This window comes from Puma concolor, chromosome D2 (genome assembly GCF_028749965.1).
Source record: "Puma concolor isolate L17-30 chromosome D2, mPumCon1.1.hap2, whole genome shotgun sequence".
Classification (NCBI taxonomy): domain Eukaryota; kingdom Metazoa; phylum Chordata; class Mammalia; order Carnivora; family Felidae; genus Puma; species Puma concolor.
Window position 1 is genome coordinate 20271638 of NC_141677.1, and position 23825 is coordinate 20295462.

Consider the following 23825-nt stretch of genomic DNA (forward strand, 5'->3'; position numbering starts at 1 on the left):
ACAAGGGACCACTCCCTACCCCCACACCCCCAGCCTGCGCCTCATCCTCAACCACCGCCAGGTGCGCGGCTGCTCCGCCCGGACACGTACCCGCTGCAGTTCTTGGTTCTTTTCCTCCAGCTGGGCCTCCATCTGGCGCAGCCTTTCCTCGATGTTGCCACCCCTCTGCTCGGCCTGCGGGCGACAGCAGGGTCAGAAGAGCTGGCTGCCCCACCACACACGCTGTGCCTACGCACGACATGCTGTGAGCGGCCTTCTGCCTGCTCACAGTCCCTACAGGCCTCATGCGTGCCAGTGGGAAGCAGTGGGCTTCCATGCTGGTGACCGGGGGTAGGCAATGGTCTCGTCCCCACCCCGGGTCCCGGATCCTTGGACGGTGCCTCGTCCCCCGGGAGACACCCCTGGCCACTCAGCACGGACAGGAGGAAGCAGCAAGCGGAAAGAGCAAACAGGCGTGCTGCCTTCCTAAGCTGGGAAGTTACTTCCAACAATTTAGCTTCCTCAGCAGCACACTGTCCAAAGACAAAGGGTCGGGCTACACGGCTGACCAGGGACAGGAGAGAGGACAGGTGAGAAAAGAAATGGAGACTTGACATGCAGATCACAAAGGAGGAGAGGCTCTGTTGGAGCCTGGGCCTGTGGGCGCCCAATGCCGCCTGCCCGACTTGATGGCAGCCTTGAGGGTCATTATCCCGTGACGAAACCACCCCCCTTCCCACTGGGACCCTCACTGCACTGGAACCGGTGACACAGAAGCACCGACAGGCTCCCTGCTACAGGTTCCCTCAGCCCAGGTTCCGGAAGGATGGACTGGCTGCCCAGTCATGGGCTCCCTCGTCCTGTGTGCATCACTCGATCCCAGCACCGCCCACATCATGTCTGGAAACTACCTCTTCAACTGCTGCCTTCCTCTGTGGGTGGTGAGGGCTGTGAGAACTGGGAGGGCAGGGACTGTGTCTGGCACGTTCCTCGACTCTATTTGTGGAACCTCCGAGTGAATTCCTTAAAGATTTATTTCTTACAGGGGTGTCTGGGTGGCTCAGTCAGTCGGGTTCTGACTCTTGGCTTCAGCTCAGGTCATGAACTCAAGGTTTGGGGCTTCGAGCCTTGTGTCAGGCTCTGTGCTGATAGCATGGAGCCTACTTGGCATTCTATCTCCTTCTTTCTGCCCCTCTCCTGCTCATGTATGTGCCCAGGCTCGCTCTCTCTCTCTCTCTCTCTCTGTCTCAAAATAAATGAACATTTAAGAATTTTTTAAATAAAAAAACGATTGTGTTTGAAAGAGGATAGGATTTTCTCATTTCTCGGAAAAATTCTATGCTTTTTTTGTTTTTGTTTTTTTTTTTTTTCCTTCGGTAAGCTCTACACCCAATGGGGAGCTCAGACTCATGACCCTGAGATCAAGAGTCCCAAGCTCCACTGACTGAGCCGGCCAGGCACCCCTGTCCTTCTCTTGCCCAAGGCTACTATCTTGAGCTTTGAGTCGCTGACTTAACTCTGAAAAGCAGTGAGTCTTAGATGCAGCCAACGGCAAACTGCACACGTCGGACAAAACCGGAGGGAACAAAACTGGGGATGATGCCTGCCGTTTGAAAAGCATTCCAATGTCAGACAAAGAAGCACCGAAAACAGATCTCAGCTGGTTCGCGGACTTTGGCACGCCGACGTTACCGGTGAGAAATGAGATACAAGAACGGACCGCCATGAAGTTGACATTCCCACCATGGGACCCAGAAGGAAACGGGGGCCCCACCTTGCAGAGGGTGGCCACCCTCTGGGCCGGCTCGGCTTCCACCTCGGGCAGCGACTTGGCCTTCCTCGGGGTCTGCTGCAGCTTCCGCTCCGCCACCTCCAGGCGCTCTTGCAACTGGCGGTTTTGATCCGCAGTCTAGGAAATGAAGGCAAAGCATCAAAGTGTAGCAAGTCTTCTCTCCGTTTCCATTTTTAATAAAGTGAAACAAAATCTAAATGCAGAGATCTACTGTTAGTTCTGACTGAAGCCAACAGTTTGGTAGGTGCTTCAGAGTAAACCTTTCCTTTCTGCGAGGAGTCACCCACTGCCTTGGTCCTCCGTTCGCTACGCAAAACATGTCTTGCCAAACTCTTTGCTCTTCTTCACTATCTTCAAAGAAGTCTTTCCAAAGACAAAGTTCCCACACATTAAAGAAAACCCATCTTCTGGAGGAGCTTGCTCGCTCTTCCTGACCAGTTAAGGAGAGAAGGGTTCGGTCCTAACCCTTCGTAAACATATTTATACTGGGGTCCGAGGGCTCGCTACATAGGACATTCTGAGGTGGGCACATCAGCCAGCACAGAGCTTCTGAGAGCATGCCTGATGCCAGTTGAGTTCTTTTTGGAAGTGTACCATTATTCAACAAAAACACTCTCCCTCTTGACCAAAAACGTGGAAAACTTCAACGTGGAAAACTTAGACACGAGATTTTTTGTTAAAGGACTTTTAGGGAAGCCGAGGTGGCTCAGTCAGTTAAGCGTCCACCTTCGGCTCAGGTCATGATCTCATAGCTCATGGGGTCAACCCTGCCTCGTGCTCTCTGCTGACAGCTCAGAGCCTGGAGCCTGCTTTGGATTCTGTGTCTCCCTCTCTCCCTCTCTTGCCCTCCACTGCTCATGCTCGCGCTCTCTCTCTCTCTCTCTCTCTCTCTCTCTCTCTCACTCTGGCTCCCTTTCTCAAAAATAAATAAGCATTAAAAATATATAAAGTCATTTTAAAAATCATGTATAAGGTGAGGTTTTTGCAAGGTTAACGTGTGTTCCCACAGACTCCTTCCATCTTCTGTGTGCATATAGCTCTGTGTGTATATACAGACCACGTATCATGCTTGAAAACCCTCCAAACAGCATTCCTCCATGTCATTTTAATGGCTTCCTAGTATTTCACTTTGATTATCATTTTGGGTCGACTGACGCATTTGACAAACACACCAGACAAAGCTCACTCTGTTTCCAAGAAGCTGGATGTGGTTTTCCTGTTCAATGCCGGATGACCTGAGACAACCAAGGAAGAGACGTGCTGCTTCCCAAAACACAGGGTCTCACATCCTCACGCCAGACTGTGCTTCTGCACCTGCCATTCCCCCCGATCTCAGGTACTACCCAAAATGGCCAGCTGCCTACACATTCCCGGCCACTCCCTGCTCCTTTGGAAACAGTGCTGACAGGCAACAGAGTAACGTGCATGTAAGACAAGACAAAGAAGGAATCAAGGAGGGGAGCCCCATAACATGCTTCCATAAAATTCGAAAGAATTAAACCCTGGACGTTGAAGTAACCCCGCTGGTCAACACAAGTTTCTAAGATCCTAAAACCTTGACATTGACACTTGGTCCTTAACTTGACTTGTAATTAATAAAAGTGGAATGAAGTCCAACGAAACCAACGACCTGTCGATGCAGAGAGTCCTTCTTTACCATCTCGTTTTCAAGTTTCTCCTTGAGGTCGTGCAGAGAGGTGGCTTTGTGCTGTGCCCTGAGGCAGCGCTTCTCAAGGGTAGTGATCCTGTCTTGCATGTCTTCCTTCTGGGCCATGGCCTACAGCAGGTATTTCAGAGGGAAAACAGGGAATGAATTAGCGTACGACACATTAACACACTCCAGACACAAAACCCGGGCGAAATCCTCATTTTCCAAACAAACAGAAAAGTAGCATCCTCGGGGCACCTGGGTGGCTCAGCCGGTGTCGCTCTGTGAGTTGGCGCCCCGCGTCAGGCTCTGTGCCGACAGTGCGGAGGCTGCTCGGGATTCTGACCAGTTACCCAGGCTTATTCTTTCCCATGTGTTCAAAGACAAACGGATAAGAAAGTCTCCCGGAAGTCACAACCTCGGTTGCCTCCGGACACCGTTGAGCTTTCCACAGAACAGCGACTTGCCTCTGGAGGCACACACCATGAGACAACCATCCTTTTTCCCGGGGAAAAGGCGGATGAAATCTCATCCAATTACCACAAAGTTGAAGCAGCAGTGGTAACAAATGGAAGCCAAACTCCACCTTTCATATAACTGGAAGTCATCTTCTATAGCCTAACCCTGTAACAACATTGTATCCCATGGTATCTGACACTGCAAATGGAACCAGAACGTCCTGCCCTGCGTTTCTTGTCCAACACCCGAAAGATTCCTCTTCCAGCCCTCCGTGTTTCCTAAGCAATTTATGTCAGCAGTCTCAAGAGTGAAAGTGATGAGTCCTAAGAAAGGATTTTCTAAATTCTCTGCACATTGAACTCTGCTGAGGGGTCTCTCCCCACCTCTGCCAAACAACAACTTCACTGAACAGGTTCTATAATTTCTGCAAATACTTTTGTTTTAAATTCCGACCCGATCTCACCCACACTAAGGTACTAAACAGACTGCTCGTGCACTTACACCCTCGAGGGTCTGACAGGGTCTTCCCGAGGTGGCACTGCTGGGCTGGGGGTGGGGTGTGCGGGGACTGTCCGCAAAGGGCAGCTCACAGTGACAGGAGGAGGCACAGAGAAACCATCCTACCCTTACTAGTCCTCTGTGACAATGATCAGATTCCCATCGACGACCACACGTGCAGAAGCGGCCGCACTCCTCCATGACCTTACACCAGGACCAGCGGGCTACCCCTCGCTCACTCTGACCGTCACGACCAGGAGCACGGAACCCCTGGGAGGAGGGCAGGGCGGCAGAGGCGGCCGTGACGGCCCCTGGCAGAGCCGCCCCCGCAAGGTCGTGCCCCCGGAAACGCCCTGGCAGCACCACGCTGGTTCCTACGTGCCGAGTGTGTTCCCAAAATGGACCGAGAGCACGGCATGGGCCAAGCTCAGGTGGCCCACACGCCACACCCGAGGCCACTCCGCCGCCTGCCCGCCAGGCCTCGGCAGGGGAGAGCCCAGGGAGGACAGATTCCACCACGCAGATGGGGAGGCAGCCCGCCCAGGCCCCGGAGTCACGTCCCGTTCTGCTGCTACTTCTACCAAACTCCAAACGTTCAAAACCCGTGGGAGACGAAGGACACACTGGGCAAGGCCGAACCAAACACCCCACGTTTGGCTCGACGACGGCGTGGCCATTTCAACTGACACTCACTTCACGGACATCTCTTTGTAATATGGTGTTCATTGCTTCAGAAAGGATGAGGTCTTTCCTGGAGATGTCTAGGTCCTCTTCCAGCTTGGCCACGAGAGTGCACAGGGTAGCCAGGAGCTCTTTCATCTGGCTCTGCACCTTTGAAACTCAGAAAGGGAAGCAACATGTGAGGGCCCCCACTGCTAGTCTTCATACGTTGTTTTAAAAACAATGGATAAAAAGGAAACCCCCTCCAATCAAATCCTGGCGTGATGTCTGGAGCTGAACTCTGCGAGTGGCCCCTAATTCTTCTTCTACGAAACTACACCCCTCCAGTGCCACACGTAACTGCTCTCTCACCTGGAAACAAAGGGATTGAGTTGGTACACAGAGGTGTTTCATTAGTCCTTACTATACAGTTACCCTAAGATCCCCTTCGCCTCAAATGACATGACAGAATGCTGGTAAGGTTTTTCACGGATGCTCCTGTTCACAGACTTGCTTGTTAACCGCTTTCAATTTTACATTGGAGACAAATCTTCCCCCAAATAAATTACATTATGCAATTTGTACTAGCCAATCGATACACACAACATTTCCACCAACTACTGCTTTTTAACCATACAGACCTGTCTTCTTACAAGAATTCAAGAAGATGAAAAGGAAACCCCAGTCACACAAACACACAAAGTGTGCCTAGAACACACAGCATGTGCACAAATTGAGAACCGCCGTGGCTAGGCACACCGTTTCAGCCTCGGTTTTGTCCTTCTCCAATATGCAGTTGAGGACCTTGAGCACCTCCGCCTCACTGGACACGCCGGCCGGAGTCTTCGCCTGTCGCCGTATGACTGTTTTTTGAAGAGCTCTCTCGTGCCTGGAGACGAGGAACTCCAAATGTTCCAGCAGCAGCTGGCGGGAGAGGCAAAAGGAAAACCGTGTTTCAAGAACACCTTCAATTCCGGGCCTCAAGTTCACCAAATGCAAAACCAAGTCTGAATCCCTTCAATTCAGTTCCCAGGTAGGGAGCCGTCCCCGCCAATGTGTTAAAAGAGCCTTACTCCTCCTCACGGATCAAACAAGGTTTGAGAACAATAGGTCCCAGCCAACTCCACGGGGACATTGCGGACAAGGGGAGTGAATGGTGTCCCGTGTTTGAAGACACTGGCAGTGCGCCTACTGACCCTGGTGTTGTTTCTCTCCGCCTTCAGGTTGGCGATCTCCTCCTCTCTCTGCACGAGCTGCTCCCTGCAGGTGTGGAGCTCTGCAGCGAGAGCTGCACACTCCTGGGGTCGGAGAGGGGACAAAAGTGGAGAGACACAGGGGGTCTTTACCAGAGCACACCAGGCCTCCGTGGCCCTCCAGAGGCCCAGCACCCACCGCCCTCAAGTAGCATCACACACACCAGTCCCCTCCTCACCACCCACAGGAGTCCCGGGGATTTTCGGAGGGACCGACACTCAAGGGGACGGACATTTTCAGGTGCCTGGCAGGTCTAGGACTCAGGAACTCTGCTGACTCGGGAGCAAGCGGCCGAGAAGCCTCCTGCCCATCCGCAGCCTCTGGCCTCGTCTGCCAAGCAGGCTTGTGGAGCGGCAGTGGGGAAAGGCTGACGGTACTCAAAAGCTGCTGTCTTAGCCTGAACCCCTGGCTCAATCAGACTCAACCACACCCAATGGACTTTTCAAAAATGATGGTAGGACTCTTGACGAAAGGGCGAGTTTACGACTTCTTTCCTTAGTCAAGCAGGAAATATTATGGAGGAAGGGTTTCTGAGGAGAGTGATGCCAGGGCCCACCACCCCGCGTGGGGCTTCTCTCACGCCAATACTGAGCGCCCGCCCAGGACATGGCGTACAGGTGGGCTCCAAGGAGGTGGACGCACACTCTCCAGTCAGTCGAGCGCAGAGCCCGGTGCAGGGCTCAATCCCTGAACCATGACATCATGACCTGAGCTGAAACCAAGAGTCAGACGCTTAATGCCCTGAGACACCCAGGCGCCCCAGAGCTTTTGTCTCTGTAGGACAAACGAGGGGATAAACGTTCACTTAACAACTGACATTCCAAATAAGGAGAGTTGTTGATTTCAGCAATTCTGGAAAATCCAAGTACAAACTGGTGACATACTTCAATTTCTTTCATAAAGTAGCCCTTTCCAAATCAACGGGAATGTTACCACAGAACTGACCACGTTCCTTGCAATCTGACTTGACAAGGTGAACCCACAGAAGCCTATCTGATCCTTGATGTAGGACTGTGCAGGCCCGTTTCTATGTGGGGATTTTTGTTCCAATAAATGCACTGGAAACTCTTCTGGAGATGTGTGACATTTGGAAAGACTGGCAGATGAGCTGAGCAGCTACGAAGTATCAAACCTAGTAAGTAAAAGGGAGGCCACGCGTGCATGAAATATACGCAGATACTAGGCTATTAGAGCATTTCCTCCCCGAAAACATACACAAACCTACTCTGACAAGATAAAACGTATCATTTTGCACACAGAAACTGACCGTACCTACATGGTGCCATTTGCAGTCAAGAGAAAGGCAAACAAATGTGGAGACGCAGGATTAAGTCCTAACCGCATAACACGAGCTGTAGCAGACGCTGTCCTCTGGGGGAAGTGTGCACCACCTCCTGTTGCTCTTGAGGTCCCCTCAGGTGTTGCACGAATCCACGAATCTGCTACTCAGCTCTTGGTAAGCACTTCCTTTCTCCAGTACATCAAGCACCACAGGAGAAGTGATTTCTCAGGGTTCCTGCGTCATTTTCACCGCGTTAAGGGCAATACCATGAACCTTAATTACAGCCTGGGACCCGTTCGAAGTGTGCCCAGGGATGCCGGACGTGCTCCCGCGATGCAGAGAAGACTCATGGTGTGACAAGAAAAGGCTGAATGGCCTGACATGTACTGAGGTCCACAGCTGCAGCTGCCAGCCGGCCAGCGTGAGGACCACGGAGGCACAAAGAAAGGGAAAGTCTCGAAGCTCTCTCCCTGCGGCGACCCCAGCACATGCAAAAACCTGGTGCTACTGGTGAGACATCTTTGTGTCTGGTGCGGAAGATGTGGCATCTCTGTGGATGTAGGACTGCTGTGAGACGGGCACACCTGCCGACGCAACTCAAACTGCAAGACAAGTGAAGACCTGACATCACGACGTAAGGCAGAAGGAAGGGAAGGATCGAAAACTGGCACATTTCAATGCAGGCACAGGATAGCTTGGTGATTTTAGAAAGGGGTTTGGCTTTGAAAATGGTCCAGACGCTAGGAGAAGCAGCTTCCACCACGAAGAAGAAGGACACAGTTTCCCAGACGCCCCAGAGAAGATTGCAGAGAAGCAGGAACTACCATCCACCGCATGTCAACCACTCCAACGCAAAAAGTGAAAACCCAAGAAAATCAGTTGAGGAGACCATGGCTGCCTGCACGGGTTTTTCATGCAGCAGGAGGTGCCCTGTCGGGGGGAAAATGCCACAAACGACATTTATTCACGAGAAAGACAAGTGAGCACCAAGATGTTGGGTAGGAAGGGGTGAAGCAGCTACCGAATGAGCGGCTACAGGTGGGGGTGTGAGCAGGGCGGCTGGCCCTGTGTAGGAAGCTCACCCAGGGTCCTGAAGGCAACAAGTGCCAGTGGCCAGTGGTCTGGCTGCACAACCAGAGCCCTTGCCCTGGGGCAGTTCCATCCCGGCTCTGTCCCTCAACTCAGGAAGTACACTGAAAGCAAGGGACTGTCCTCCAAAGTTCTTCTGACATTGGACAATGTCCTGGCCACCCAGAACCCCACGGGTCAGCACCAAACGTGTCTTGGCGGCTCACTCGCTCCGGAGCGCAGCGGGTCTAAGTGAGCCTGCGGACCAGGGGCCACGAGGACCTGTGAGGTTCATGACACAGGCACGTTACAAGAAGGACAGTCAATGCTACCAAAGAGAACCGCCACAGAGGGAACATTATGAAAGTCAGGAAGATGCCAAGGGACGTTACAAAAAACTCTGGGGAAACCGTCAAGCCCAACACAATCAAGAAATCCCTGCTAGAGATGACTGTCCATACGACGTGCGTGATTTCCAGGACCTATGACACAGCCAATCAGGAAACTCATGAATGACACTGTGCATATGGCAAAAAGAAAAAAAAAGAAAAAGAAAAAGAAAAAGAAAAAGAAAAAGAGTTGGGGGATGCAGGGATTCAAAATGCGTATCCTACAGAAGGTCACGAGCACAGAGAAAAGCCCAGAGGAGGTCACAGAAGAAGACAGCACAGAGAGGAGATCTGGTGAAGCAGACGGAGGGCGAGGAAGGCGGGACGGAAGTGTCATCGCTGGAAAGCACGCTGCCACCAGGAGTGATCCGGCAGAGTCTCGGCTCCTTTCCCACATGGACCCTTCCATGACAAGGGCGCTGGGACTAAAGCCAGCCAGCCGTCTATGGAAACACTGGCCAGGAACAGAAAGGCCCTTCTGGAAAGCTGCACAGACAGTGCCCGCCTCCACCCCCATACCGCCAGGCCCCAAGGCCCAAGACAGCCCCATCTAGCGGGTCCCCCCCACCCCATGCATGTCTGCATATCAGCACATTTGTGAGGACCCACCCCCACTTTCCAGACAGCAAATCCTCACCAAGGTGCTCAGTGAACCACTTCGCCTGCCATGCACACGTCTGTGCGTGAAAATCGAGGGAGCATGCAGCCAGGCCACCCGGGACGCATGTGTGTCACCACCACCTAAGCGTTCATCAGGAGGAACGTCGTGTGCGAGACTTGTGTGCACTTGGACAGCCTATCCTCACACGGGCATAAGGGCAGTAAGATCTGACATAAAGACAGGCAAGCTCCACGCCACAGGACCCACGGCCCAGCAGGGAGAGGGAAGAGCAGGAGAGAGGCAAAGCCATCTCCCTGGCTTCTGACCACCGGACCAGGGAGCAAGCTGCTCTGTTCCCAGGAGGAGGCACAGGTGGGGGGGGCAGGGTGGTGGCCCGTGTGGAACTCAAAGAGCCCACAGTCCGCCCAGATGGAGCTTCACTACGAGGTGCTTGGAAAGGCGTCCGGGAGACAGAGTGGCGTGCATGAAGGAGAACACAGGGCAGCCGAACCTCCCAAGGAAAACCGCCTCCCCGAGTCTGACCCACGCCGACCCATGGCACAAAACGGCCATCCTGCAGCCGCACTGTGCACACGTTCCCCCTATTCCACCGAACCACACACTCCCATGCCCTTCTATTGCTCTCCGTAAAACCGCATACGTCTCTGGGCGAGGTAACTGCAGCACATAGGGTTCAGCACCTAATACCGTGCCTGCCATGCACTCCAGAACAGGTGAATACTTTAGTGTACGCCCTGTACCCACACACGTAAAATTACACACGCTGCTTTTAAACATTACGCAGTTCTGTAAAGGATATAAAGACGCACACTGTCCTGTGCTTTATGTGATGGGTGATGTGAGGGGCTTGTACCTGTTGCCTAAAACACGAATCTTAGAGCTCAACCCACACATTAGAAGGAGCCACTCTACCCAATGACGTCTACACTGCATCCATTCTTGTCTCCTCCCCCAACCCACTATCCACACAGAACCAGCACCAGCTTTCAAAACATTCAAATCCATCATGCCAGTCCTTCCCCCTGAGGACACAACGACCCCAGGCCCTTATCGGAAAACCCAACTCCTTACGGGGTAGGTTCCGTCCCAACGCCAGCTGCCTGGTGCCTCACCTGGCTCCGCTTCCGCTTCCATCGCTCACAACAAAGCCAAGCTCCTCCTTGACCCCGGCCTTTGGCCTCGGAGTCAGACTGCTGGGAGAGTGCTCGGTCAGCCTCAGCTCCCGAGCGACCTCTCCGGAAAAGGCCTTTCCGGAACCACAGTGCGCAAGTCAGCGACATTTGCTCCTAACCCCTTCACTCGCCCAGATACACTCTTCTCAGATGTGCCTCCACCACCCTCTCCGAGGAGCACAGCAGCCAGAGCCTGGCGACCACAATGGTGCAGAGTCACAAAAGGGCTCAACAAGGGTGGGTGGTTGTGTCTCTGCAGATGATTCGGGTGCACCAACACAGAAGCCCTTTTTGTGGGGGCTACACCGTACACATACAGACATCATAAGGACTCTAAACCCGTATCTTTCTATAATAACACTGAATGTAAATGGACCAAATGCGCCAACCAAAAGACACAGGGTATCAGAATGGATAGAAAAAACAAGACCCATCTATTTGCTGTCTACAAGAGACTCATTTTAGCCCTGAGGACACCTGTAGATGGAGAGTGAGGGGATGGAGAACTAGTTATCATGCTACTGGAAGCCAAAAGAAAGCTGGAGTAGCCATACTTGTATCAGACAAACTAGACTTTCAATCAAAGGCTGTAACAAGAGCTGAAGAAGGGCATTTGAGAATAATTACAGGGCCTATCCATCAGGAAGAGCTAACAATTATAAATGTCTATGCGCCGAATACAGGAGCCCCCAAATATAGAAAACAATTCCTCATAAACACGAGCAGCCTTATTGATAAGAACGTGGTCATTGCAGGGGACTTTAACACTCCACTGACAGAAATGGATAGATCATCTAGACACACGGTCAATAAAGAAACAAGGGCCCTGAAGGATACATTGGATCAGACGGACTTGACACATATATTTAGAACTCTGCATCCCAAAGCAACAGAATATACTTTCTTCTGGAGTGCACATGGAACTTTCTCCAAGATACGTCATATACTGGGTCACAAAGCAGCCCTTCATAAGTATACAAGAATTGAAATTATACCATGCATACTTTCAGACCACAAGGCTGTGAAGCTTGAAATGAACCACAGGAAAAAGTCTGGAACACCTCCCAAAGCATGGAGGTTCAAGAACACCCTACTAACGAATGAGTGGGTCAACCAGGCAATTAGAGAAGAAATTGAAAGATACATGGAAACAAACGAAAATGAAAATACAACAATCCAAACGCTTTGGGATGCAGCGAAGGCAGTCCTGAGAGGAAAATACATTGCACTCCAGGCCTATCTCCAGAAACAAGAGAAATCCCAAATACAAAATCTAACAGCACACCTAAAGGAAATAGAAGCAGAACAGCAAAGGCAGCCTAAACCCAGCAGAAGAGGAGAAATAAGAAAGAGCAGAGCAGAAATAAACAATATAGAATCTAAAAAAAACCGGAGAGCAGATCAACGAAACCAAGAGTTGGTTTTTTGAAAAGAAAAACAAAATTGACAAACCTCTAGCCAGGCTTCTCAAAAAGAAAAGGGAGATGACCCAAATAGATAAAATCATGAATGAAAATGGAATTATTACAACCAACCCCTCAGAGATACAAACAATTCTCAGGGAATACTATGAAAGATTATATGCCAACAAATTGGACAACCTGGAAGAAATGGACAAATTCCTAAACACGCACACTCTTCCAAAACTCAATCAGGAGGAAAGAGAAAGCTTGAACAGACCCATCACCAGCGAAGAAATTGAATCGGTTATCAAAAATCTCCCAACAAATAAGAGTCCAGGACCAGATGGCTTCCCAGGGGAGTTCTACCAGACGTTTAAAGCAGAGATAATACCTATCCTTCTCAAGCTATTCCAAGAAATAGAAAGGGAAGGAAAACTTCCAGACTCATTCTATGAAGCCAGTATCACTTTGATGCCTAAACCAGACAGAGACCCACTAAACAAAGAGAACTACAGGCCAATATCCCTGATGAATATAGATGCAAAAATTCTCAATAAGATACTAGCAAATCGAATTCAACAGCATATAAAAAGAATTACCCACCATGAGCACGTGGGATTCATTCCTGGGATGCAGGGCTGGTTCAACGTTCGCAAATCAATCAACGTGATACATCACAGTAAGAAAAGAAAAGATAAGAACCACGTGAGCCTGTCAAGCGATGCAGAAAAGGCCTTTGACAAAATTCAGCACCCTTTCTTAATAAAAACCCTTGAGAAAGTCGGGATAGAAGGAACATACTTAAAGATCGTAAAAGCTATGTCTGAAAAGCCCACAGCTAACATCATCCTCAATGGGGAAAAACTGAGAGCTTTTTCCCTGAGATCAGGAACGCGACGGGGATGCCCACTCTCACCGCTGTTGTTTAACATAGTGTTGGAAGTTCTAGCATCAGCAATCAGACAACAAAAGGAAATCAAAGGCACCCAAATTGGCAAAGATGAAGTCAAGCTTTCCCTTTTTGCAGATGACATGATCCTATACATGGAAAATCTGACAGACTCCCCCAAAAGTCTGCTAGGCCTGATACATGAATTCAGCAAAGTTGCAGGACACAAAATCAATGTACAGAAATCAGTTGCATTCTTATACACTAACAATGAAGCAACAGAAAGACAAAGAAACTGATCCCATTTACAACTGCACCAAGAAGCATAAAATACCTAGGAATAACTCTAACCAAAGATGTAAAAGATCTGTATGCTGAAAACTATAGAAAGCTTATGAAGGTAATTGAAGAAGATATGAAGAAATGGAAAGACATTCCGTGCTCACGGATTGGAAGAATAAATATTGTCAAAATGTCAATACTACCCAAAGCTATCTACACATTCAAGGCAATCCCAATCAAAACTGCACCAGCATTCTTCTCGAAACTAGAACAAGCAATCCTAAAATTCATATGGAACCACAAAAGGCCCCGAATGGCCAAAGTAATTTTGAAGAAGAAGACCAAAGCAGGAGGCATCACAATCCCAGACTTTAGCCTCAACTGCAAAGCTGTCATCATGAAGACAGCATGGTATTGGCACAAACACAGACACATAGACCGATGGAATAGAATAGAAACCCCAGAACTAGACCCACAAACGTATGGCCAACTCATCTCTGACAAAGCAGGAAAGAACATCCAATGGAAAAAAGACAGTCTCTGTAACAAATGGTGCTGGGAGAACTGGACAGCAACATGCAGAAGGTTGAAACTAGACCACTTTCTCACACCATTCACAAAAATAAACTCAACATGGATAAAGGACCTGAATGTGAGACAGGAAACCATCAAAACCCTAGAGAGGAAAGCAGGAAAAGACCTCTCTGACCTCAGCCGTAGCTATCTCTTACTCGACACATCCCCAAAGGCAAGGGAATTAAAAGCAAAAATGAATTACTGGGACCTTATGAAGATAAAAAGCTTCTGCACAGCAAAGGAAACAACCAACAACACTAAAAGGCAAACAACGGAATGGGAAAAGATATTTGCAAATGACATATCGGACAAAGGGCTAGTATCCAAAATCTATAAAGCGCTCACCAAACTCCACACCCAAAAAACAAATAACCCAGTGAACAAATGGGCAGAAAACATGAATAGACACTTCTCTGAAGAAGACATCCGGATGGCCAACAGGCACATGTAAAGGTGCTCAACGTCGCTCCTCATCAGGGAAATACAAATCAAAACCACACTCAGATATCACCTCACGCCAGTCAGAGTGGCCAAAATGAACAAATCGAGAGACTATAGATGCTGGAGAGGATGTGGAGAAACGGGAACTCTCTTGCACTGTTGGTGGGAATGCAAATTGGTGCAGCCACTCTGGTAAACAGTGTGGAGGTTCCTCAGAAAATTAAAAATACACCTACCCTATGACCCAGCAATAGCACTGCTAGGAATTTACCCTAGGGGTACAGGAGTACTGATGCATAGGGGCACTTGTACCCCAATGTTTATAGCAGCACTCTCAACAATAGCCAAATGATGGAAAGAGCCTACATGCCCATCAACTGATGAATGGATAAAGAAATTGTGGTTTATACACACAATGGAGTACTACGTGGCAATGAGAAAGAATGAAATATGGCCCTTTGGAGCACCACGGATGGAACTGGAGAGTGTTATGCTAAGTGAAATAAGCCATACAGAGAAAGACAGATACCATATGGTTTCACTCTTAGGTGGATCCTGAGAAACTTAACAGAAACCCATGGGGGAGGGGAAGAAAAAAGAAAAAAGGAGGTTAGAGTGGGAGAGAGCCAAAGCAGAAGAGACTCTTAAAAACTGAGAACAAACGGGATTGATGAGGGGTGGGAGGGAGGGGAGGGTGGGTGATGGGTATTGAGGAGGGCACCTTTTGGGATGAGCACTGGGTGTTGTATGGAAACCAATTTGACAATAAATTTCATATATTGAAAAAAAAAAAATAAACATAAAAAAATTCAACAACCTCATGCCAGTCCTTCCCCCTGAGGACACAACGACCCCAGGCCCTTATCGGAAAACCCAACTCCTTACAGGGTAGGTTCCGTCCCAACGCCAGCTGCCTGGTGCCTCACCTGGCTCCGCTTCCGCTTCCATCGCTCACAACAAAGCCAAGCTCCTCCTTGACCCCGGCCTTTGGCCTCGGAGTCAGACTGCTGGGAGAGTGCTCGGTCAGCCTCAGCTCCCGAGCGACCTCTCCGGAAAAGGCCTTTCCGGAACCACAGTGCGCAAGTCAGCGACATTTGCTCCTAACCCCTTCACTCGCCCAGATACACTCTTCTCAGATGTGCCTCCACCACCCTCTCCGAGGAGCACAGCAGCCAGAGCCTGGCGACCACAATGGTGCAGAGTCACAAAAGGGCTCAACAAGGGTGGGTGGTTGTGTCTCTGCAGATGATTCGGGTGCACCAACACAGAAGCCCTTTTTGTGGGGGCTACCCTGTACGCTTGAGGGGCATCCCCCCCCCCAGCCTGCTTCAGATTCTGGGTCTCCCTCTGTCTGCGCCTCCCCTGGCCACACACTCTGTCTCTCTAAATAGTAAATAAACATTACGAAAATTAGACTACAAACAACACTGATCAAACACTCCCAGAATAAGCGTCACTTAAGCGATCCACTTCATCTAGTTGCCCTGCCATAGCCAGCCCGTCATCACAAAGCCTGCCCTGGGCAGGCACCTGACAGGGGAGGAGGGCGGCCGTGGCAGTGGGGGATAGGGAGCTGGGAGGCTGACACCATCACCACCCCATGGACGCTGGCTGAGTGTGGGCAAACTGGATGGTCATTTTAGAAGAACGACGGGTACTAGGCAAGGACTACTGGGTTTCGTTTTCTCCTGTAACAAATGCTGAGGACCAAAATGTTTGCTATGACTTCTCAGTCTTCCCTGGCTTGCTCTTATACATGTGAGTAGCCTGTTAATCAACACATCATGAACTAGGAAAGATGAGTTCAATTTGAAGCATCTCTGAAGGCATCAAGGAGACCCCGAGGCAGTCCCAACTGGGAGGACCGAGACCCCAACAAAAGGGAAGCCCGCTGAGCCAACTCTAATGTTCAGAGTCCTCTCTCTCCCTCAAGACATGTGAGGATTCTGAATTTCCTCAGGGATTGGAGGCAAGATACCAACGAGCTGCAAAGGAAACCTAACAGAAAGGCAAGCAGAAAGTGGCAGCTAACCGAGCTCTGGACAGCACAGGGAGGCACAGAAAAGGAGCCCGGCACTCGGCAAGCACTGCCTGAGAAGCTGACCCTTCCATCATCTCATTGTGCTGTGGAGAAAATAACGGGGCTTTGGGAGCTAGCATCAAGGACGGGTCCTCGGAAATACTCCAGGCCTCCAAATGGAGACCCTGGAGGTCTACACGGGGGTGGGGGACAGCGTGAGCCCAGCTCACACTGCACCTTACAAAGACTGAGCCCCGGTCTCAACTCACTCACGCCTGAGTGGGCCCAAGAACCGCCGCACTCGGGGTGTGTGGGATGAAATGCTGAAGGAATACAAGCACACGAAGAGCCTCTATGCTTCTCCATACAGTCCAGCACAACAATAAAAACAAAGAAGAAATGAAAAGACAAGATAAGACAAGACAACAAAAAGACAGAAAAGAAAAGAAAAGAAAAGAAAAAAGAAGAAAAAAGAAAAGAATAGAAAAGAAAAAAGAAAAAAATGAAAAGGAAACGAAAGGAAAGGCAAGGAAACGAAAGGAAAGGAAAGGAAAGGAAAGGAAAGGAAAGGAAAGGAAAGGAAAGGAAAGGAAAGGAAAGGAAGGGAAAGGAAGGCAAAGCAAGGCAAGGAAATGAAAGGAATGCCTGGGTGGCTCAGTCGGGGAAGCATCCCACTTTGGTTCATGTCATGAACTGACGCGTTATGGTTTGAGTCTCGCGTCGGGCTCTGTGGTGACAGTGCAGAGCCTGGAGCCTGCTTTGGATTCTGTGTCTCCCACTTTGCCTCCCCCTCCCCTGTTCAAGTTTTGTCTCTACCTCTCTCTCTCTCTCAAAAGTAAATAATATTAAAACAAAATTCTTTTCATAAGAAAAGGAAAGAAACAAACAAGCAAACAAAAAAAGAGAGGCACCTGGATAGCTCAGTCTACTCGTTTAAGTGACCAACACTTGGTTTCGGCTCACGTTTGTGAGTTTGAGCCCTGTGTTGGGCTCTCTACTGAACAGAAAAGAGCCTCTCCTCAACAGTGTCTCTCTCTCCCCCGTCCTCTACCCCCACCCCTGCTCTCACTTTCTTTCTCCCTCAAAATAAATAGATAAACATAAAAAAAAAAAAACAAACAAACAGGTCATATCGACCCAAAGAAGAAAGAAGAGAAACAGACCAAGAGGAGACACATAGACTGGAGTTATTGGATGCAAAAGTCAACTGTCCAAAAACCATTCTTGACAAATGGGAAATTTTCAGAGACTCAAAACAGATTCTCCAACTGCAAATTACCAGAGCTAAAATTAAGATCTCCAGGTGCCTGAGTGGCTCAGTTGGTTAAGCATCTGACTTCAGCTCAGGTCATGATCTCGTGATTCGGGAGTTTGAGCCCCGCGTTGGGCTCTGTGCTGACAGTGCAGAGCCTGGAGCCTGCTTCGGCATCTGTGTCTCCCTCTCTCTCTGTTCTTCCCTTGCTCCCAGTCTGTCTAGCTCTCTAACACAATTAAAAGACTAAAAAATCTTGTTAATGGCATGAAGAACTCAGTCGGTGGGTTTCACATCAGACTAGACACAGGTGAATAGACTCAGTGAACTGAAAGATAGTTAGGTAAAAATATATCTAGACCATACACAGAGAAAACGTCCAGAAAATACAGAAGCCCAAAAGACACAGAAGATATGGTACAAAGGTCCAATAGGAACCCACAAAGTAGAGGAAACACAGAATGGGTAGTACCACCTCGCTACAAAGATAAGAATCAAAACTGATAAAAGAACCATGAGAGTGACTCCACAAAGAACACCCGAGGCAAAAAGATGTTAACAGTCATGAGAGGACAAAGATACCGCCTTCCATGGGACAACGACAACAACACTACCAGCTGACTCTTCAAGAACAGCAAATGAAGCCAGATGATGGATTGGCATGTATGAAAGGTGAACTAAAATAGCCACCAACCTGGAAGTCTTTACCTAACAGAAACATTCTTCACAGTGAAGGCAAAGTAAAGATGTTTTTCAGGCAAAACAGAAGCAAAAACAAAAACGGAACAACAAAAACAACACACACACACACACACACACACACACACACACACACCATGACTACACATCAACTACAGACACAAACTAAAAGCAATATTAAAGCAGCTCGTTGCAAAAAAGAAATGTAGTCTCTGACAGAAATATGAAAAAACAAGGCTTGCAGAACAAAGGGTAACTATGAGAACAAACCTTAACAAGCATTAAGTGCACGAAACAATGACATCAACGCCAAAATCCATCTAAGACTAAAAAATATTAGCCAACAAAAGGTGAAGGGGAGTTCAGTGTGGTTCAAGTGTCCAAGAAAAGAGCAGGGGCGCCTGGGTAGCTCAGTCAGTTGAGTGTCCGACATTGCTCAGGTCACGATGTCACCTTTTGTGAGTTGGAGCCCCGCATCAGAGTCTGTGCGGATGGCTGAGAGCCTGGAGCCTGCATCAGATTCTGTGTCTCCCTTTCTGCTCTGCCCCTCACCCGATTGTATTATGTCTCTCTCAAAACACACATAAATCTTAAAACAAAGAAAAACTAAGAGGAGAGAGCAGTGTCAGGGAAGCAGTACAAGTCCTGAATCAGGCAGGGGTCAGTTTAAAATGCACCTGCCTCTAGAAATAGATATAGTCCAATTACCTAACAGATCAGTGTACAATTAAAAACTCCCTCCTACTTCTAAAGGAAGGCTAGAGACCAAAAGAACACACAACAGCTGGGACAAAGAAGAAACTAGTAATACAGTACGTGTAAACTAACATATCAGTCATTACATGTGCACAAATACTCCAAGGAAAAGTTTGAGTGTCAAATTCATTAGAAGGAAACTAAGCATACGCTGGTCACAAAGGTACACCCTAAAACGTAAGATCACAGACAGGTGGAAGGAAAAGATCCCCAGGCAAACCCAACCGAACAGAAAACTGATGTGACCACTGGGACCCTCCAATAAACTAACCTCTATAGCAAAAAGCTCTACTAGAGACCAAGAGGAACATTTCACGATGGAAGTTCCATTTACCAGGAACACAAGACTTCTAACCTTGCATATACCCGATAACGCAATCTCGAAATACAGAAAAATTGACAAACATAGAAAAGGGAAAAGAGCCACATCCATAAGCATTATGGGAGACTTAACGATACATCTCTCAGTATCTGACAGAACTGACGACAACAGAAAAATCAAAGGAGTGGGACGGGGCTGTCCAATATGCGGTCACGTGCTTTATTGCAAGTCCTTGAAATGCGGCTCCTCAAAGTGCGACGTGTGGAAAGTATATAATGCACACCACATTTTAAAGACAATGTGATAAAAGAGAACGCAAAAGCATTCATTAGTCTCCCTCACGCTGGCTATACACTGAAATGATATTTTGGATATACCTGTTAGTAATATTATTAAACTCATTCTCGCCTATTCCTTACTTGCTTTAAAGTGGTCACTAAAATCTGAATTCTGTCATTAACAAACTTCATCTAACGTATAAATAAGAGAATACTGCATTCCCCCCAATACACATTATTTGCACGTGGCCAAGGAAGAGTTCATGAAAACGAATATATGCCAGGCCATTAGGAAAGTGAACTCATCTGAAAGGACTGAAATACTGCAGGGCATATTTAGGGATCGCATTAGATTAACAGTTCATTTACCCCAACAATTCATCACGCCCACAGTGATGGGATGAAGACAGGGAGACTTCCAGTGATGACCAGTCCTGGGCGGCTGAGAGAGCACCATCACCCCTGCCACCACTTGAGGACAGGGAGGAGTAGGCTGTCGATGAACCAGGAAGCTGACTCTCACCTGACCCTGAATCTGCAGATGCCTTGATCTTGAGAACTTCCCAGTCTCCTCAACTATAGGAAAGAAGCTTCTGTGCTTATTAGGCAGCCAGTCTATGGAATTTTGTTACAATCACCCAAAAACACTGAGACAGATACCTTCATGGAATTCAGCTAGAAATCAGCACAAAGAGAACGAGAAAATCCCCCGAAACATCAAGATGTGTTATGCTCCTAAACATTGTGACGAATTAAGAAAAAGATACCACAGTGAAAGTTAGAAAATAGTTTCACATAAAAGATAATAAACATTTAGCTTATCAAAACTTGTAAGATCATTAAAGGTGTGCTTAAAGGGAGACTCATACCTTTAGAATACATATATCATAGGGATAGCTCAGTTGCTTGGTGACCAACTCTTGATTTTCGCTCAGGGTATGATCCCACGGCCACAAGATCGATCCCCAGCCTGGCTCCACACTGAGTGAGGAGCCTGCTTGAGATTCTATCTCTCTCTGTCTCTCTCTCTCTCTCTCTCTCCCTCTGCCCCTCTGCCCTGCTCATGCTCTCATTCTAAAATGAATCAACACACTAATAAGCAAATAAATACAATACACATACTGGAAAAGGACAAAGGCTAAAAATCAAATGAAGGATTTAGTTCCAGAACTACAAGATGGGACAGCAAACAATCACCAAGTAGATGGAAAAAAAAAAGGGCAGAAATCAGTGCTGCAGGAAACAAATAGTAACTGACAGAAATAAAAAAAAAAAAAGCGCCCAAGTTGGTTCTATGAAAAAGAAACAAAGCACAAAGTACCAATAGCAAGAAGTTCTAAAGCAAATATCACACCAGATGCTGCAGATAGGAGGGATATTAGAAACCAGTTGACACTTACTCCTTGGAAAGTTTGGGAGGTCTGAGCAAATTACAAGAAAACAAAATGCCTTATCTAAATAGACACGAGAAGATATGGGAAATCAGAAAAATCCTATTTCCACTTAAGAAAGGAATCTGCAATGAAAACCCTTCTCACAAGGAAAACCCTACACCAGCTGTTGGCCTAGCACTTCTTCCCAAAAGTAAAGAACACACACAAAAACTCTTCTGGGAAAGCACAAGGAGTGCTTCTTCCTACGTTGTTTTAGGAGGCCAGCACGACCTTAATCCCCAACCCCAGCATGGACAGCACAAGAGGGTGCAAGGGAACACCCACCTCTCTCTTGAATACACGTGCAAGAATGCAAAGCACACTATTTACAAATGGAATCCAGTGAACAGAGAATGCATAGACATCAGGGTTGGATTATTCTAGAAGGGCAAAAGTTGTTTTAAGTAAAACCACAACATTGAAACAAATCACTTGTCCCCAAAATGCACAAAACACATTTCAGAAAACTTAGTATTATTATTTCTTTGATGATTGTTAAAAAATCAGAGCAAACTAAAAATAGAGGAGAATTTTCATGTTTTGATCCAACTATCTACCAGGAACGCAACGGCAGGTGTCATACGTAGTGGTAAAATACTGAACTCTTTGGGGCACCTGAGTGGCTTCTAGTCGGTGAAGCGTCTGACTCTTGATTTCAGCTCAGGCCACGATCTCACGGTTCATGAGTTCAAGCCTCGCATCAGACTCTGTGCTGACAGGGAGGAGTCTGCTTGGGATCCACTCTCTTTCCCATCTCTCACTCCCCTTCCCATGCACGCTCTCGAAATCAATAAAGAAAGAAACTTTAAAAAATATTAAGTATACACAAAATTATGAAACCCTTCTCTCTCGTATCTGGAAGGAGACAAGGACACCTACTCTCACCACTTCCATTCAACACAGTACTGGAGGCCCTAGCCAATCCAAGGCAAGAAACATACAAATGGTTCTACTATTGGAAAGAAAAAAAAAGAAACTTACCAAAAGGCAACACAGAGAAGGAAAGGCAGACAGACACAAGAATGTGAAAACCTCTGCCACTCACAGATGTATTCCACACACATACAAAGAACTCATTCAAATCAACAAAAACCAAAACACACAACCTAATCACAAAGTGGCTTCCAAAAGGCAATTATTTCACAAAAGAAACACGTAAGTGGCCAAGACACACACGGGGGCGGGTCCCACGAATACACCATACCTCCCAGCACCTGAGCCCCAGCAACCAGCTAACACACGAGAAGAGGCAGTACCAGGCATCAGCCAGCCCCGAGCTCCCACACGCTGTTGCTCGAGGGGGACAGACACGTGCCACCACTCACGCCCTGCTCCTCCATGGCAACCCAATACGGTGCATGTGGATCTGCAGGCAGCCTCTGCACAAACCGGAGCACCCACGGGAGAAAGAATAAACCGTGCTGTCCTCACACACTGGGCTTTCGACGCCAGGGGAGGACCAGCAGAGCCACGCAAGGAAAGCAGGCGCGTTGCGCACACACAGCGCTCAAGGGTTGGCTCAACACGAAGCGAGGAACAAGCCAAAGCCATCGCTGGTGAAAGTCAAGACCGTGGTTACCTTTGGGGGACGTTCGGTGGGAGTCAGTAGGAGTTAGGAAGCACGGTAAGGTTCCATTTCTTCATCCAGGTGGTGGTTCCAAGAATGTGTTCGCTGAGTGAAAGATACGGAAGATCAGCTGAAAGTAGTGGCCTAGGACGTTCCAAACGTCCACCGCGTGCCACACAAAAAGGCAGCTCTGTGCGGGCTGCTAACCCCCAAGAGAAGCAAGGAAGCCCCACCCATCTGAGTGCGGAATCAGGAAAGAGCATCCAGACACCCCAGGAGCCACCGCCACACCCTCCTCGCCTCCAGCTGTTCATCTGGGGGAGTCCACATCACCTTCCTAAACATAATTGGCCACAAGACACTGAATGCAGAAGCAGCTGGAAGAATAAAGACCTTGCACTAAGCCAATGCCAATGCCAATGCCATGCTTCTACACAGTGTTGTTCTGAAAATGTACGTATTTTTTCCATGAAAGGTATGAAAAATATGTACTAATTTCTTGTCTTTAAGTGAATTCATCACATCTGAGATGCTCGGATTTGGTTTGGTTTCCTTAATGTTTGTTTTTGAGAGAGAGACAAAGGACACGTGAAGGGGAGGGGAAGAGGGAGAGGGCCACAGAGAATCTGAGACAAGGCCAGGCTGGCAGCTGGCAGCACAGAGCCCCACATGGGGCTCTAAACTATCAACTGTGAGAGCACCACCTGAGCCAGAGTCGGACCCTTAACACAGAGAGCCACCCAGGCGCCCGCTTCAATTCTCGGTTTAACCTCACCACAGTAGAGATCAAGAGACACAACCCCCACACTCGAAGGCTCTCTGGGGCCCTCAATAATCCCCTGATGTCCGAGTGTCCCGACACCACCGAGTCTGAGAAACACTGACCCAGGGAACAAAGGGCACTCTCCCCTTCTTCTCGTCAACTTCCCAATTTCTATAGGGTTTCCCCAGCTCACCAGACTCTCGAGGGCCTGGCCCACAGGACGCAAGGGCCTAAGGCGGCCTTTGTTCGTGGCAGCCGCCTCGGGGGACAGAACGTGTGCAGCCTGTGCGGGGTCAGGGGACGGACAAGGCGGGAAGGTCT

At 48.6% G+C, this 23825-nt stretch overlaps 2 protein-coding genes across 7 annotated transcripts in view; one reads left to right on the plus strand and one right to left on the minus strand.

Moving 5' to 3' along the window:
* The window catches only part of LOC147575926 (liprin-alpha-1-like), a 360673-nt gene extending 338721 nt beyond the window's left edge, over positions 1-21952 (minus strand). For 2 of the 6 annotated variants that reach the window (XM_086679725.1, XM_086679724.1), the window contains exons 1-7: positions 10764-10972; positions 6233-6334; positions 5850-5960; positions 5070-5207; positions 3402-3548; positions 1754-1888; positions 91-174 (exon numbers count right to left, since the gene is read on the minus strand). In XM_086679725.1, coding sequence (XP_086535851.1) covers positions 91-174; positions 1754-1888; positions 3402-3548; positions 5070-5207; positions 5850-5960; positions 6233-6334; positions 10764-10931 — 885 coding nt within the window. In that variant the 5' untranslated portion in view covers positions 10932-10972. Of the gene's footprint in view, positions 1-90; positions 175-1753; positions 1889-3401; positions 3549-5069; positions 5961-6232; positions 6335-10763; positions 10974-21789 lie in introns of those variants that run through there. The other 4 variants (XR_015241603.1, XM_086679727.1, XM_086679729.1 and 1 more) reach the window with 4 other exon arrangements.
* Positions 1-23825, plus strand: part of LOC147575923 (liprin-alpha-1-like) — a 547540-nt gene that overhangs the window by 506378 nt on the left and 17337 nt on the right. The window lies entirely within an intron of this gene.